The 13,357-nt window shown below is 34.7% G+C and overlaps 1 protein-coding gene across 1 annotated transcript in view; it reads left to right on the plus strand.

The window, feature by feature from the left end:
• The window catches only part of SLC4A10 (solute carrier family 4 member 10), a 337,987-nt gene that overhangs the window by 301,950 nt on the left and 22,680 nt on the right, over positions 1 to 13,357 (plus strand). Inside the window, 3 exon segments of the mRNA XM_049773345.1 lie at positions 840 to 1,001; positions 9,368 to 9,619; positions 10,973 to 11,041. Coding sequence (XP_049629302.1) covers positions 840 to 1,001; positions 9,368 to 9,619; positions 10,973 to 11,041 — 483 coding nt within the window.

Here is a 13,357-nt window from a genome sequence, read left to right on the forward strand (position 1 = left end):
AAATGTGTCTGGAACAGAAATCTGGTCATATTCTTCCATACATATGTGAACTTGGTCTGATACTTAACTTCATCTGTGAAAGAATGCTGGAGAATTCTCAAACAACTGTCAAGGTGATTCCCTGGTGCTTTTTACAGTCATCAGTGGAGAACCTTTCCTGCTTTCCTGGTGTGACCAAGTGTCTGTTTCTCATTATAACACAATGGCTGGCTCATAGATACAAAATATAACAGAATTGCCAATATGTTGTTTGTAGATATAAATAAAAATGCCAGATGTAAATATTGATATAATCTTATTTAGTGTAGGTATTAATTAAGAATACAGATTAAAGCTAATCAATTAATTTAAATACTGTACTTGCCACTAAATAGTTTTGTGACCTCACACAAAGTCTGTTTATTTTTCCTGTATCTTTAGTGTTGTTAAAAAAAAAAGAATTGGGCCTGGGAGATAGCACAGCGGCATTTGCCTTGCAAGCAGCCGATCCAGGACCAAAGGTGGCTGGTTTGAATCCCAGTGTCCCATATGGTCCCCTGTGCCTGCCAGGAGCTATTTCTGAGCAGACAGCCAGGAGTAACCCCTGAGCAATGCCGGGTGTGACCCAAAAAACAAAAAACAAACAAACAAAAAAAAGAATTAAAATACTTAGGGAATTATTTCTGCTACCTTACTTATGTTTTCTGAATATTATAGTTTTACATGGAATATTATAGTTTTGTTTAATGTTACTTTGCTGGTATCATTTATAAGATTGATAAGTAATACTTATCATACTTATCAGATATTCAAGTCATTCATCTAGTTAATAACTATATACTTACTTTTCTTTTTTACAGCCCACCAGAGATGATCGTGGCTGGTTTGTTACACCGTTAGGTCCAAATCCGTGGTGGACAGTAGTAGCTGCTATTATTCCAGCATTACTTTGCACTATTCTAATTTTTATGGACCAACAAATTACAGCTGTCATCATTAACAGAAAAGAACATAAGCTAAAGGTATATTATTGACATCTTTTGTAATGTAATCATGGCGATTTAATTGAAATCAATAGATTCTGTTGATTTCTCTTTTATTTTGTAGTCATTTGTATGGTGAAATATAAGGTAGTTTGTTTGGCTTTATAATTTTCATCATCTATTATTATAGGATACTTTGTCATACAATCAGCTTAAAATTAAAGAATTATTTGTTATTTATTTAGAGTTCTTAGCTGAACTCTAAACACTGACACCTTTATCTTGCAGATTTAAAATTTAAAGCATGCTCCAAAAATTCTATTTTTTAATTATTTTATCCCAAATCCTCCACCTTCTCTTCCTGATTTCAATGAATAAGGTTGTACACACTTGGTTGTGGTGTTTTCCAGGGGTCACATTCTCTTATTTCAGTGTTTGCACATGCATTTGCCAGGGGCTGCACTCAGTCAGTTGTGGTGCTTATGCACTTTCTGGTATAGTGCTATTAAGGATTTGCCATGGTGCTTACACACAAGCTTACCAGTCCTTGCACTCCTGGCCTTGAGTTTGCATATCTGTCGTTGTGATGTTGGCTTGAGATTTCTCACTTTAATTGTGGTATTCACACATACCCAGATGTGCTCTGTACCATCTTCTGTAGCACTGGGGCACCAGAACAGAAGAGCTGCTGAGAACATGCTCTCAACACATGTGGAGAACACTAATATCAAATTCATGATCTCACATTTGCAAGGCAGGTGACTTTAGTCACTAAGCTATCCTTTATTTTTGCTTCATATTTAAGATACTTTAATAAAATAGACAGGAATGTAAAGTCCCAGTAACCATGTATATAAGCAGCACAGCAATTCCAAGACAACGAATATACCATATGGTCCCCATATGGTCTTCTGAGCACCACAAGGAATAATTTGAGTGCAGAACCAGGGATAATGTCTGAGCGTTTCTGAGTGTGGCTCAAACCCACCCCCACAGAACAAAAAAAAATGGGGCAAAGAAACAATACAGCTAGTTAAGCACTTTCCTTGCATGTACAGACACACCAACGTTCAAGTTTTGGCACCATATATGTTACCCCTAAACCCTGAGCACAGACCCAGGAGTCAGCCCTAGGTATGGGGAAAAAGCCAAATCCTTTTCAAGGTCAACCCTAGTGTAGAGAACTTTCTGGACCATTAAAGCTAGTTCTTAGCAGAGTGGACTGTGACTTAAGGTAACCCTTACAATAAGTTATGATACATATAATAAAATGTTTGCTGTATGGTTAAAAAAACACCATCACATTAAGTATACTTCCTGTCAAAAAAAAGCACTAGAAAGGAATTTTGTGTACATCTTGAAGATAAAATATGTCACTCTTAAAACTAAGAGCATTCTTTATTTTCTATGAAAGGAATTTAGGAGTTCTGAGAACATATATTAATAAAATAAATCTGCATTATCATTTGAATAGCCACATATAAACACATTAAATATTGTGTAAATTGAACTTTGTACTAGTTTAACTACCAAAAGATGTTTTTGAGCTTTTAGAATTTGGCAAAAATATAATATTTTTCTGAAAATTTCACCTTCACAAGAACATCAATTATACTGGTATAGACAATACTTTGTAATTTTTTTTTCTGTTTTTGGGCCCACTCAGTGACGTTCAGGGGTTACTCTAACTATCGCTCAGAAATTGCTCCTGGCTTGGGGGGCCATATGGGACCCCAGGGAGTTGAACCACAGTCTGTCCTAGGCTAGTGCTTGCAAGGCAGATAGATGCCTTACGCTCTGCACTACCGCTCCGGTCCCAATATTTTGTAATTATTAATGTAATTACACTTAAATTAAATATGTAAGTCAGTGATGAGTAGCTATGTATCTAATGACTATTTTGGCCATTCTGTTTGTCAGGTTTTGTAACTTTACTATTGTTCCTTATTTTTTTTTTTTGAGTCTATGGTAGGACCTTGACATTCATATTTCCAAAGTCCCAATTTAACACATATTCCCCTTTAAATGTTATAAAGAATAGCTAAATATAATCAGACATTCTTTAAAAGGTCATTTCACAAACATACATTTATAGAATTAAATATTTAATCACAGCAAATACTATTTTTTTGTTTGTTTGTTTTGGGTTTTGGTTTTGGGGCTACACCCAGTGACACTCAGGGGTTACTTCTGTCTATGTGCTCACTCAGAAATCACTCCTGGCTTGGGGGCCATATGAGATGCAGGAGGATCTAACCATGGTCTGTCCTAGGTCAGCTGCTTGCAAGGCAAACTCCCTACCACTGCACCACCACAATGCTCTGGCCCCAGCATATACTATCTTTGTCACTAAAATAAGGTTGGAACTATGTTACAAAACTATATTGTGTTCTTTTATATTAGTCTTAATTATGCTAATAACTTTGTAGCTAAAATTCATATCCTTGCCTCATTGCAGCCTGGTTAGTAAACAGTAAACAATAAAATGAAACTAATTTCATCATATCACTGATCCGCTGCCATAGGTCCAAGAGTCAGTCTGATTTTGGACACTATGATTATGACATCCCATCCTCTTTCTTGTAGTTGGATATTTTTCTTTCTTTCTTCCTTCTTTCTTTCTTTCTTTTCTTTCTTTCTTTCTTCTTCTTTTCTCTTTCTTTCTTTTCTTTCTTTCTTTCTTTCTTTTTTCTTTCTTTCTTTCTTTCTTTCTTTCTTTCTTTTCTTTCTTTCTTTCTTTCTTTCTTTCTTTCTTCTTTCTTTCTTTCTTCTTCTTTCTTTCTTTCTTTCTTCTTTCTTTCTTTCTTTCTTTCTTTTCTTTCTTTCTTTCTTTCTTTCTTTCTTTCTTTCTTTCTTTCTTTCTTTCTTTCTTTCTTTCTTTCTTTCTTTTCTTCTTTCTTTCTTTCTTTCTTCTTTCTTCTTTCTTTCTTTCTTTCTTTTCTTTCTTTCTTTCTTTCTTCTTTCTTTTTTTTTTAGATATTTTATTTACACTACTGTTGGGGTGTGTTTATACCCCTTGTTCTATGACCTTCCTTTAATAATGTGATCTATTGTGGGATTTCCCTGATAGTCTGTTAGTACAATAACTTAGCTTCTTAGAACACTTGGGGGGGGGGTTCAGCACACCCGGTGATTCTTGGGGGTTATTCCTGGCTATGCGCTCAGAAATCTCTCCTGACTTGGGGGCCATATGGATGCTGGAAGATTAAACCATGGTCAGTCCTGGGCCTTACCACTTTGTGCCACCGCTCTGGCCTCTTCTTAGAACACTGTTAACTCAAAGTAAAGGTTTTACTCCATAGCTTCTTCTCCTTACCTTTTGCTTCAGTGCAACTGTTTGCAGTCTCCTGGCTTTAACTATATGTTACTTCAATATATCCATAAACAAGTTAACAACTTTCTAGTTTTATTGCTAGTTACCCCCTTATCAATTGAAATTCTACTAATGGATGTTTTCTAGTTTGTATATCAAGACCCTAAGTAGATTTCACATCATTTATCTGTGTCTATAACATGTATCCAAAATTAAAATGAAATTTATCAATTCATTATCACTTTTGAATCTTATTTTAAATTTTTTTCTTTTTTCTTTACTCCGAAAGATATAATTAAAGTGGTAGAACAAGTATTAAATTTCCTTTTACAGAATATCTTACCCACCATCAAAAATATACCTTGCATGGGTCAGAGTGTGATAGATAGTACAGTGCTAGGGTGTTTGCCTTGTATCTGACCAACTGGGTTTGATCTCCAACTCTCCATTTGATCTCTCCAAGCTCATTCAGGAGTGATTTCTGAGCCCAGAGCCAGGAGTAACCCTGAGCATGGCCAGGTGTGAACCCCAGAACCACAAAAAATAAAACAATAGGCTTAATCATTTTGTAAATGTTACTTCCCAGACAATCAAGTTGTATTATGCTGCCAACATCAGGTCCCTCACAGTGATTCGGTGACTTTCCCTGCACAAAATGAAGAAATCAAAATTAGCAAAACAATTCACAGAACCTCAATATGAAGAAATCAAAATTAGCAAAACAACTCACAGAACCTCAATATTTTTCTGGTGACTCAAGAGGTTTAAACTTTGGAAAATGAAATTCATCATGCTCATTATTTGTAGATAAAAGCTTAAATCCACTTTTTTCTCCATCACATATGTTTGCTTCTTTCTTGGTGAGGTAGGCATAGATCATTGGTCCCTTTGAAAAGCCATGGAACTGTTTGTTTTTTTAAGCACATTCTCTAAAAAAGTAGAAATAAAGATATATTACAGAAAGAAAAGTTTCTGTTAATCTTCAATTGTGGGGTTTTCTTCATGTTTCTGTAGACAGTTCAGGCTTCTTTTGACATCATTTTTTAATAAACAGCAATACAATCCTAGATCACTTGAGTAAATGAATGCATTTGCAACATTCATTTGGCACTACATTCTCTTGATGATTATGGCATTTGATATGTTCTTTTTTGCCCTCTTTGTCAGCCCGGTTCTTCATGTCAATCTATAGTCTTTTCTGTGGTTAACTTGACAGATGCAGGAAATTGCTGCCAAGCTTTGAAATGAATTTTTTCAGCAGTGGCATCTGGGTATCAGATGGTCCTCTTGGCTGGCCTCTTGTCTTGCTGCATGTTGGTTTTAGTGGGGTCTGGTGTAGCATCACCTGTTGCTATGATCCCTTTTCCTCCCATATGTCCATTCCCCATGATTCATGGATAAATGTGAGAATAAAAGCTTGGGTTCTGTCTTATTTCAGTAAAAAATTACAGAAAAATGTCTGAAGGTTCAGAGTTCTCTCTTTGACAAAGGGATACTTCCCTTTGGCTGGCATGCCTATCAGCTAATAATTTGGTTACAAAGAGCAAGTTTTGAAAGACATTCTAAATGAAAAGTAAGAAAGGATAATGATTAATTAGTGGAAGTGCCAGAAGTGCTTTATTTCATTTGACTCACATTAAATTAAGATACTTTTGTTGTACAACACATCAGGGAGAAATTTTATTTTTATTTTATTGTACATTTGTACTTTATTTACAAAGATCGCTTTCTCATTTTAAAAAGGAATTTTTTCCCCTTTGAAATAATCTTATTATAGGATTACCACAATACAGAAGCTCATTTTTTTTTTAAATGTATCACATTTTAAAATCCTTCATATTATTAGGCCATAGTTGAACATGGGCCTCTGGGAAGTCCAGACAGTGATTAAAAACACAACTTCCACTTTTAAAGTCCTTACCTTGCTCCTTATCTAAGATTAATCCTATAGGTACTAGTATGTCATCCATGTTCTGTTCCCTTCTAGCAGTAACACAAACTTTGCATAGCTCTGGAGAGGGCCCTTAACACTCTTCACTTAGAGCAGGGGCTTGAATACTTGTACTTTATCTCACGCTGGAGTTCCTAACAAAACACTGCTATTAACTGGTTAAGATGCTTTACAGAACCCATATGTTTAATTTTGCTTATGCAACTACGTCTTCTAAAGCGTTTTGCTAGAGGATCAGGCCCAGAAAAAGAGTCCTGATGAAGCCTCCTTCTAAAACTTTTTGGTTAGGCTGACATTAAACTATTTATCTTCCAGATTTCCAGCTTTTGGTAATGAGTATCTTTTCCCAATTATTTGCAAAGGAATGTTTACACAGGAGAAATATTTCTTCTCATTTTCTTTTTCTTTTCTTTTTTTTTTTTTGCACTGCAGCTGATGATGCTCAGTGGTTACTCCTAGATATGCTCTCAGAAATCACTCCTGGCTTTGGGACCATATGGGATGCCAGGGATGGAACCCAGGTCATGTCCTGGATCAGCCACATGCAAGGCAAATGCCCTACCGCTGTGCTATTGCTCCAGCCCCATTTCTTCTCATTTTCATTATCTCCTGCTTGTTTTTAATTTTGTAGGGACACACAGAAAGTAAAGAAAATACAACCTTATGAATGTTTTTTTTTCTATTAAAACAATTGACAGAATGAAATAGTGGAAAGAAAACATACTCTGACCAATGTATAATAAATACTCAGTAAGCTTCACACTCCAGTCAACATGAACTTTCATTTTAACTAGAAAACTGCTTGCAGAATAACAAAATTGCTTGTTAAAGATAATAAAGAGTAAATTGCTCTGCTAGAAGAATTGATCATTTTTGTTCATGTTCATAATAACTAATTTGACAGCTATATTTATTTTTAAATTACACTTATTAAATTTGATACCAAATGATGGTTCAGTGAATGCATATTTTGTTTTTAAAAAATAATCAATCTATAATTGATTGCTTTAGTGTGTCAACAATTTCCTGAAAACTGAGAAATACAGAAAAATTATGTTACCTGCTCTTAAGAAATGCATACTTAGGCAGGAGAGAAAGCTCAATGAACTAAGAGCAGACGCAGCAGATCCTCTGCATGCCTGGTCCCCTGACAACTGTCAGGAGTGGCCCTAAAAACAGAGCCAGGAGTAGCACTTGAGCATCTCTGGTTGTAGCTCAGATAAAACAAAGTACACATTTGCTAAAGATATTTGAAACAAGTTAATACCAAAGAAAAGCCTTTTCCCCTATGGCCAGAATATAATAATCCCTAACATTTGTTGGTGCTTATTGCATACAAGACTTATTTTATAAGGGATTAAAAAAATTAATGCTCACACCAGTCTAACCCAGAGTCTCTTGAGTGAATCTCCAATAATTTTTTCGAATGCAAAGATGTAAGTCTTTTTTTCCAGACTTAATTGCAGCTAGCCTTGATTCCAAGCCAACTGTCTCCAGTCCCTGTGATTACAATACTTTACATGAAGTAGTCATTGTGGAAGCCCTTTACTACCTCTAAGGCCTTTCTACTTTGTTGCTATGGGTATAGGAGCAAGGAAATGTTTGCTACTTTTCCCCATCTTCAGTCTTACTCCTCTGAGAAATTAGCTCATAATCTTATTGAAGAGAGTGGTTTTCTGTTCCTCATATCTTAGAGTGGCCCCTGATCCCTATTTTCCTATTTCACATTTCTAGCCTGGTCCTAGAAAGCACTGAAGAGGAGGCAGAAGACAACAGAGTAATGATTTTGAGAAACTAGGTTTTTCTACTACTGAAAGTGAGGCAAATGAGAACAGGGCAGTGTGATATAATGATAGAAATTAGTATAGCTTTTATAGGCCTATTCAGAGTTTTAAACTATCTATTTACTTTAGCTAAAGTGCATATATGTTCATTTGTCTATTTCATGTAAAATTTTAAATGTTTTAGCATAAAGTGATTCATACTATTATTTTTAATTTTATATAACTGCTTAATAGGATACCATTTTAGAAAAAATCAACTTACATTGACTTACAATTTAGTATTTGGGGGAGTTGGAGAGATAATATAAGCAGCTGACATAGGTTCGAGCCCTGACATCCCATATGGTTCTCTGAGCCCACCAGGAGTGATTTTTAAGCACAGTACCAAGAGACATCCCTGAGTACCTCTGGGTGTGTCCCTAAAAAGAAAAGAAACAATTTAGTGTCAGGAATTTAGATTTATTAATATTTATGTTATAGTTTGCACTATTTCTACATTAAAAAAGATGCCTTCATATATGAGAATAAAGAACTAGTTATGGGAACAAAAAGAGCCAAAGGCATGAGATCTGGAGATTTTATTTATAGAACTGAGCTTTCCTGCTATGAAGTGAGGGAAAAAGGGTGCTTCAGACATTGCTGAGGAGAAGCAGATATTCTAGAGTGCTAGCTATGGTATTGAAATTGTATGTGCTTAAAAACATCATTAAGAGTAGTGCTTACATAATAGTATCTGAATAAAATGAGTCAGAAAAGCCCTGAGCATTGCTGGGTGTGCCCCCCCCCAAAAAAAACAAACAAACAAACAAAAAAAGAGGGAAGTTGGAAATTTGATATTTAAGAAAAATATATCTTTAGTAATTTGGATATGAGTACCGCCTTTTGTAGGCCTAGAATTGTTTTCTATCCACAATAACCCATTTTTAACCCTGTTGTTGACAGTCTTTACTTGTTTTCTCAGTAGATGCATAAAATAAGGTTGCTTATAAGTCATTTTTATATTAATAAATTTAGTAAATAAATAAATAGTACAAACAGACATTGTGATTAACTTGCTCATCAAGAAATTATATGACATATAGAGTGGAAACTTAAATTATATTAGCCAGAATTGTATGAAACCTACTAAATGACACAAAAGTCACTAAAATCATAATTGTACAAAATCTCACAACTTTTCTTAAGTGGATTATATATTTTGAGACTATTACCTTTGTATCTAATTTATTTTTGCACATTAGAATGAGTTGTAGATATTGATGATAGTACTTCTCTCTATTATTATTGTTCCTCAGTGGTGTCATGATCTCTATGCTCAATTCATGGCCTGTGAGAATCCTCTTTTATTTCTCAACAGAAAGGTTGTGGGTACCATCTGGATCTATTGATGGTTGCAGTCATGCTTGGTGTATGCTCCATTATGGGCTTGCCATGGTTTGTGGCTGCCACAGTTCTCTCCATCACTCATGTCAACAGCCTGAAACTGGAATCAGAATGCTCAGCACCAGGAGAACAACCCAAATTTCTTGGCATTCGGGAGCAAAGAGTTACTGGCCTTATGATTTTTATTCTTATGGGTTCTTCAGTCTTTATGACCAGTATTCTAAAGGTAATAATATCTGCCTTTATGAATTTGAGACATATTGCTTCAGAAATTTTATTTTTAATTAATTTGAATATAAACCATCTATTTGCAAATATAGTATGGCATGTGGTAAGTGAATTTATTATCCATATTAATATAATCTTTCAACAAAGGGAAATTATGTGCTATGTTATATAATCCTTAAATTTATAAGTTAGTTTCACAAATTAAATTTTGGTGTGTAAAATAGTCCCCTAACTTTATTTTTTAATGAATTTGGGGGTAGGCCACACCTGACAGTGCTCAGGGGTTACTCCAGGCTCTGCACTCAGAAATTGCTTTTGGCAGGCTCAGGGGCTATATAGCCAAGAATCGAAACCAGGTCTGTCTCGGGTTGGCAGCATGCAAGGTAAATGCCCTACTGCTGTGCTATTACTTAAGCCCCTAGTCTTCTAATTTTAAAATGGTAATCAAAATGTGAAGTGGCAATACAATGGAAAAGTCATTGTGCAGTTCTATATAAAATTATATAGATCTTTTCTTAATCAGTGGACAGATATGTTGGTGATTGGTATTATTTGATGTAAGGTCATAACCACATACTCAGTTTTGTAGTTGAAATATTTTACAAAACTACTACATGAATATCATCATTGTATACATTTAGTTTAAGAAGAAATTTAGTAGAGATTTTTTTTCTCTTGTACTTTTCAGTAAAAGTAATTATATTTTATATAATTTTGGCGCTGTTTCCAGGGGTATTTTAGTTATATTTTCAAGTGTAAGTCAAGTTAGTAACAACTAAAATCAAAATGTGCATAACATCTAAATATAATATTGAGGTTATATTTTAAATTACTTAGAATTTATTCATTGAATTATTTAATCATTTTTATAAGTTTACTTGCATTTATAATTAACATTATGGACATGCAGAATTAATTTCTCTTATGTAATTAATTGTAGGCTGTCATTGGACTATTTCAATTAAAAGAGGAAAGTGGACTAATAGGTTTACAAATACCAGGTATAATGCAAGAATTTAAACTGTTAATTCTTTGGGGCTGAAGAGATAGCACAGACAACAGTAGGGAATTTGCCTTGCATGCCGCCAACCTGGGGAGGGACCTGGTTCAATTCATGGCATCCTATATGGTTCCCTAAGCCTGCCAGGAGCGATCTCTGAGTGCAGAGCCACAGGTAACCGCTGAATCCTGCCAGGTTTGGCCCAATAAACAATTAATCAATTGATCAATCAATAAATAAAGCAATTTTTAAAATAATAATAAAATGTAAAGTCCTTTTCTTACCTTTAAATATCTTGCCATTGTAAAACAAAATTTAAACATGCATCTTTCATCCTTTGTTTCTTTACAGTTTATCCCCATGCCAGTGCTATATGGAGTATTTCTTTATATGGGTGCTTCATCACTAAAGGGAATTCAGGTAAATCATTTACATAGTAAAACAAGCATATCTGTAATAAGTTCCCTTACAGCTCACTGATACAGTCATGTGATAGCTACAAAAATAACATCATAAATGTCTTCAAAGTGGTCAGATTTATAAAAGTAAAGAAGGTTCACTTCAGTTGCTATAATCCTGTATATATTAAAAGAAAAAAAAGAGAAACAAACTATGCTTAGGGATACTCAGTGTAATACTTGGGAACCCACTTGTTTAGTATCTGTAATTAAGCTGTAGTACATTTATTTAAAATTAATAATTGATAATAATAATAATAATGGCAACAAACTCATAACATAAAACAAAATAAAAGAGTAGAGAAAATTGATTTACCTATAATAAGTTTATTAACTTGTGAGAATGAGCTAGATTTCAAAGGAAGGTGGAGATATAAAAACCAATAATAATATTTGCTGTTTGATATGATTGTATGACAGAATAACTTGAAAATGAAATGAAGGCATAGATAAAGTAATCAAAGTATAGGGAAACCTTATTAACTAACAAATGTCACACACATAAAGAATATTAAGTTGGGATTTGAACCAGGCCTTCTGGCTTAATCTTGTATAGCTTAAGTTAAGTAAATAAGTAAATTGTTGCTGCATAATAAATTATTGTAAAATGAAGTCACTTGAAACATTTTTTTTAAATCTCAAAATTCTGTGAGCCATGAACTTTCAGATTAGCCCGCTAACCCTGGCTCAAGATGACATTTGTGGCCACTAGAAGGCTAGGGTCAATGTCATAGGACAATATCATAGGATAAAATTGTCCTATGACAGAAAGCATGGATCAGGCTGTAAGATGCATGTGTAGAATGGGTTCTTGTGCAGCTATGGGCAACAGACATTGCTTCCTCCCTAGCTCTTGGTAGGAAACCTCAGGTTTTTGCCACATGGGATGTTCCATGACCTGGAAGCTAATTTTTATCCTAATAATCAATAGGAGAGGGAGTGAAAGGAAGTCCTTGTGTTTTTTTAACTTGATCTACAAAATCAACACCAATACTTCTCCTAGAGGTGAGTCATTATATCCAGCATACACACTAGAGGACGGAAATAAAGTCTACCTCTCAAAGATATCATTTTAAAACCTCAAGAAGTACATTATAATCATCTATTGGGGCTTTTGTCAAATTATTCATGCTTCTGATACTGTGTTGGGTTGCCTAATATCCTCCAAATTTATGTTTACCTGAAATCTCAGAATAGGAAATAATTTTGAAATAATCTTTGCAGATAAAATTATCTCAAAATATGCTTAGCTTATATTTAGAATGAGTTCTAAGTCCAGTGAGAGGTATATGTATACAAGAAGAGAACCACATGATGATGCAAATAAAGACTAGACTTTAAAAGTTACCTGGAGCTGGCCTATCATGTAACATTTCTTCCCTAGAGACTTTAGAGGGAAAATGACTTTGTTAACACCTTGATTTCAGACATCTAGCATCCAGAGCTAACAGACAATAAATTTTCTACTGCTTTAAACTACCAACTTGTGGTAATTTGTTATGGCAGTGCTAGGAAACTAATGCATATTCCTTCTTGAATGAACTTTTGAAAAATACTGTTTATAGTTTCGCGTTTTTATGTGTATCCAAAATTTCCCCTTTCTTGAGAAGGTCTTCTTGAGAGTTATTCATTGTTGCTGTATAAAAGGGAAATATATGGAGCTGGAGAGATAGAACAGTTGGCAAGGTGCTTGCATTGCATGCACCTGGTCTGGGGTTTGATCCTCATATGGTTCCCCAAGCACCATCAGAGATAGGTGTCGCCTCTGGTCATCACTGAGAGTCAACCAAAAACTAAAAGAAAGAAAGGAAGAAAGAAGGAAGGAAGGAAGGAAGAAAGGAAGGAAGGAAGGAAGGAAGGAAGGAAGGAAGGAAGGAAGGAAGGAAGGAAGGAAGAAAGGAAGGAAGGAAGGAAGGAAGGAAGGAAGGAAGGAAGGAAGGAAGGAAGGAAGGAAGGAAGGAAGGAAGGAAGGAAGGAAGGAGGGAGGGAAGAAAAGAGGGAAGGAGGGTAGGAAGGAAGGAAAAATAAAAAGAAAGAAAAAGACAAAGAAGGAAGAAGAAGTATAAGTTGCCGCTTTTTCTAAAAAATATAAAATAGTTCAGTTCATAGATATATACATATCTATTTAAACACATCTTTTAAAAGAAATATACATAAACATAAAAAGTCACTTAGGTATTATTAACTTATCAAATTGATATTTGAACTGGAGTACAGACTGCTGAATGGTAAACTGTGGTAAACAGATCACAAAGGACATTGAAATACAGATTATTAC

This window comes from Suncus etruscus, chromosome 5, assembly GCF_024139225.1.
Source record: "Suncus etruscus isolate mSunEtr1 chromosome 5, mSunEtr1.pri.cur, whole genome shotgun sequence".
NCBI classification, from domain to species: Eukaryota; Metazoa; Chordata; class Mammalia; order Eulipotyphla; family Soricidae; genus Suncus; species Suncus etruscus.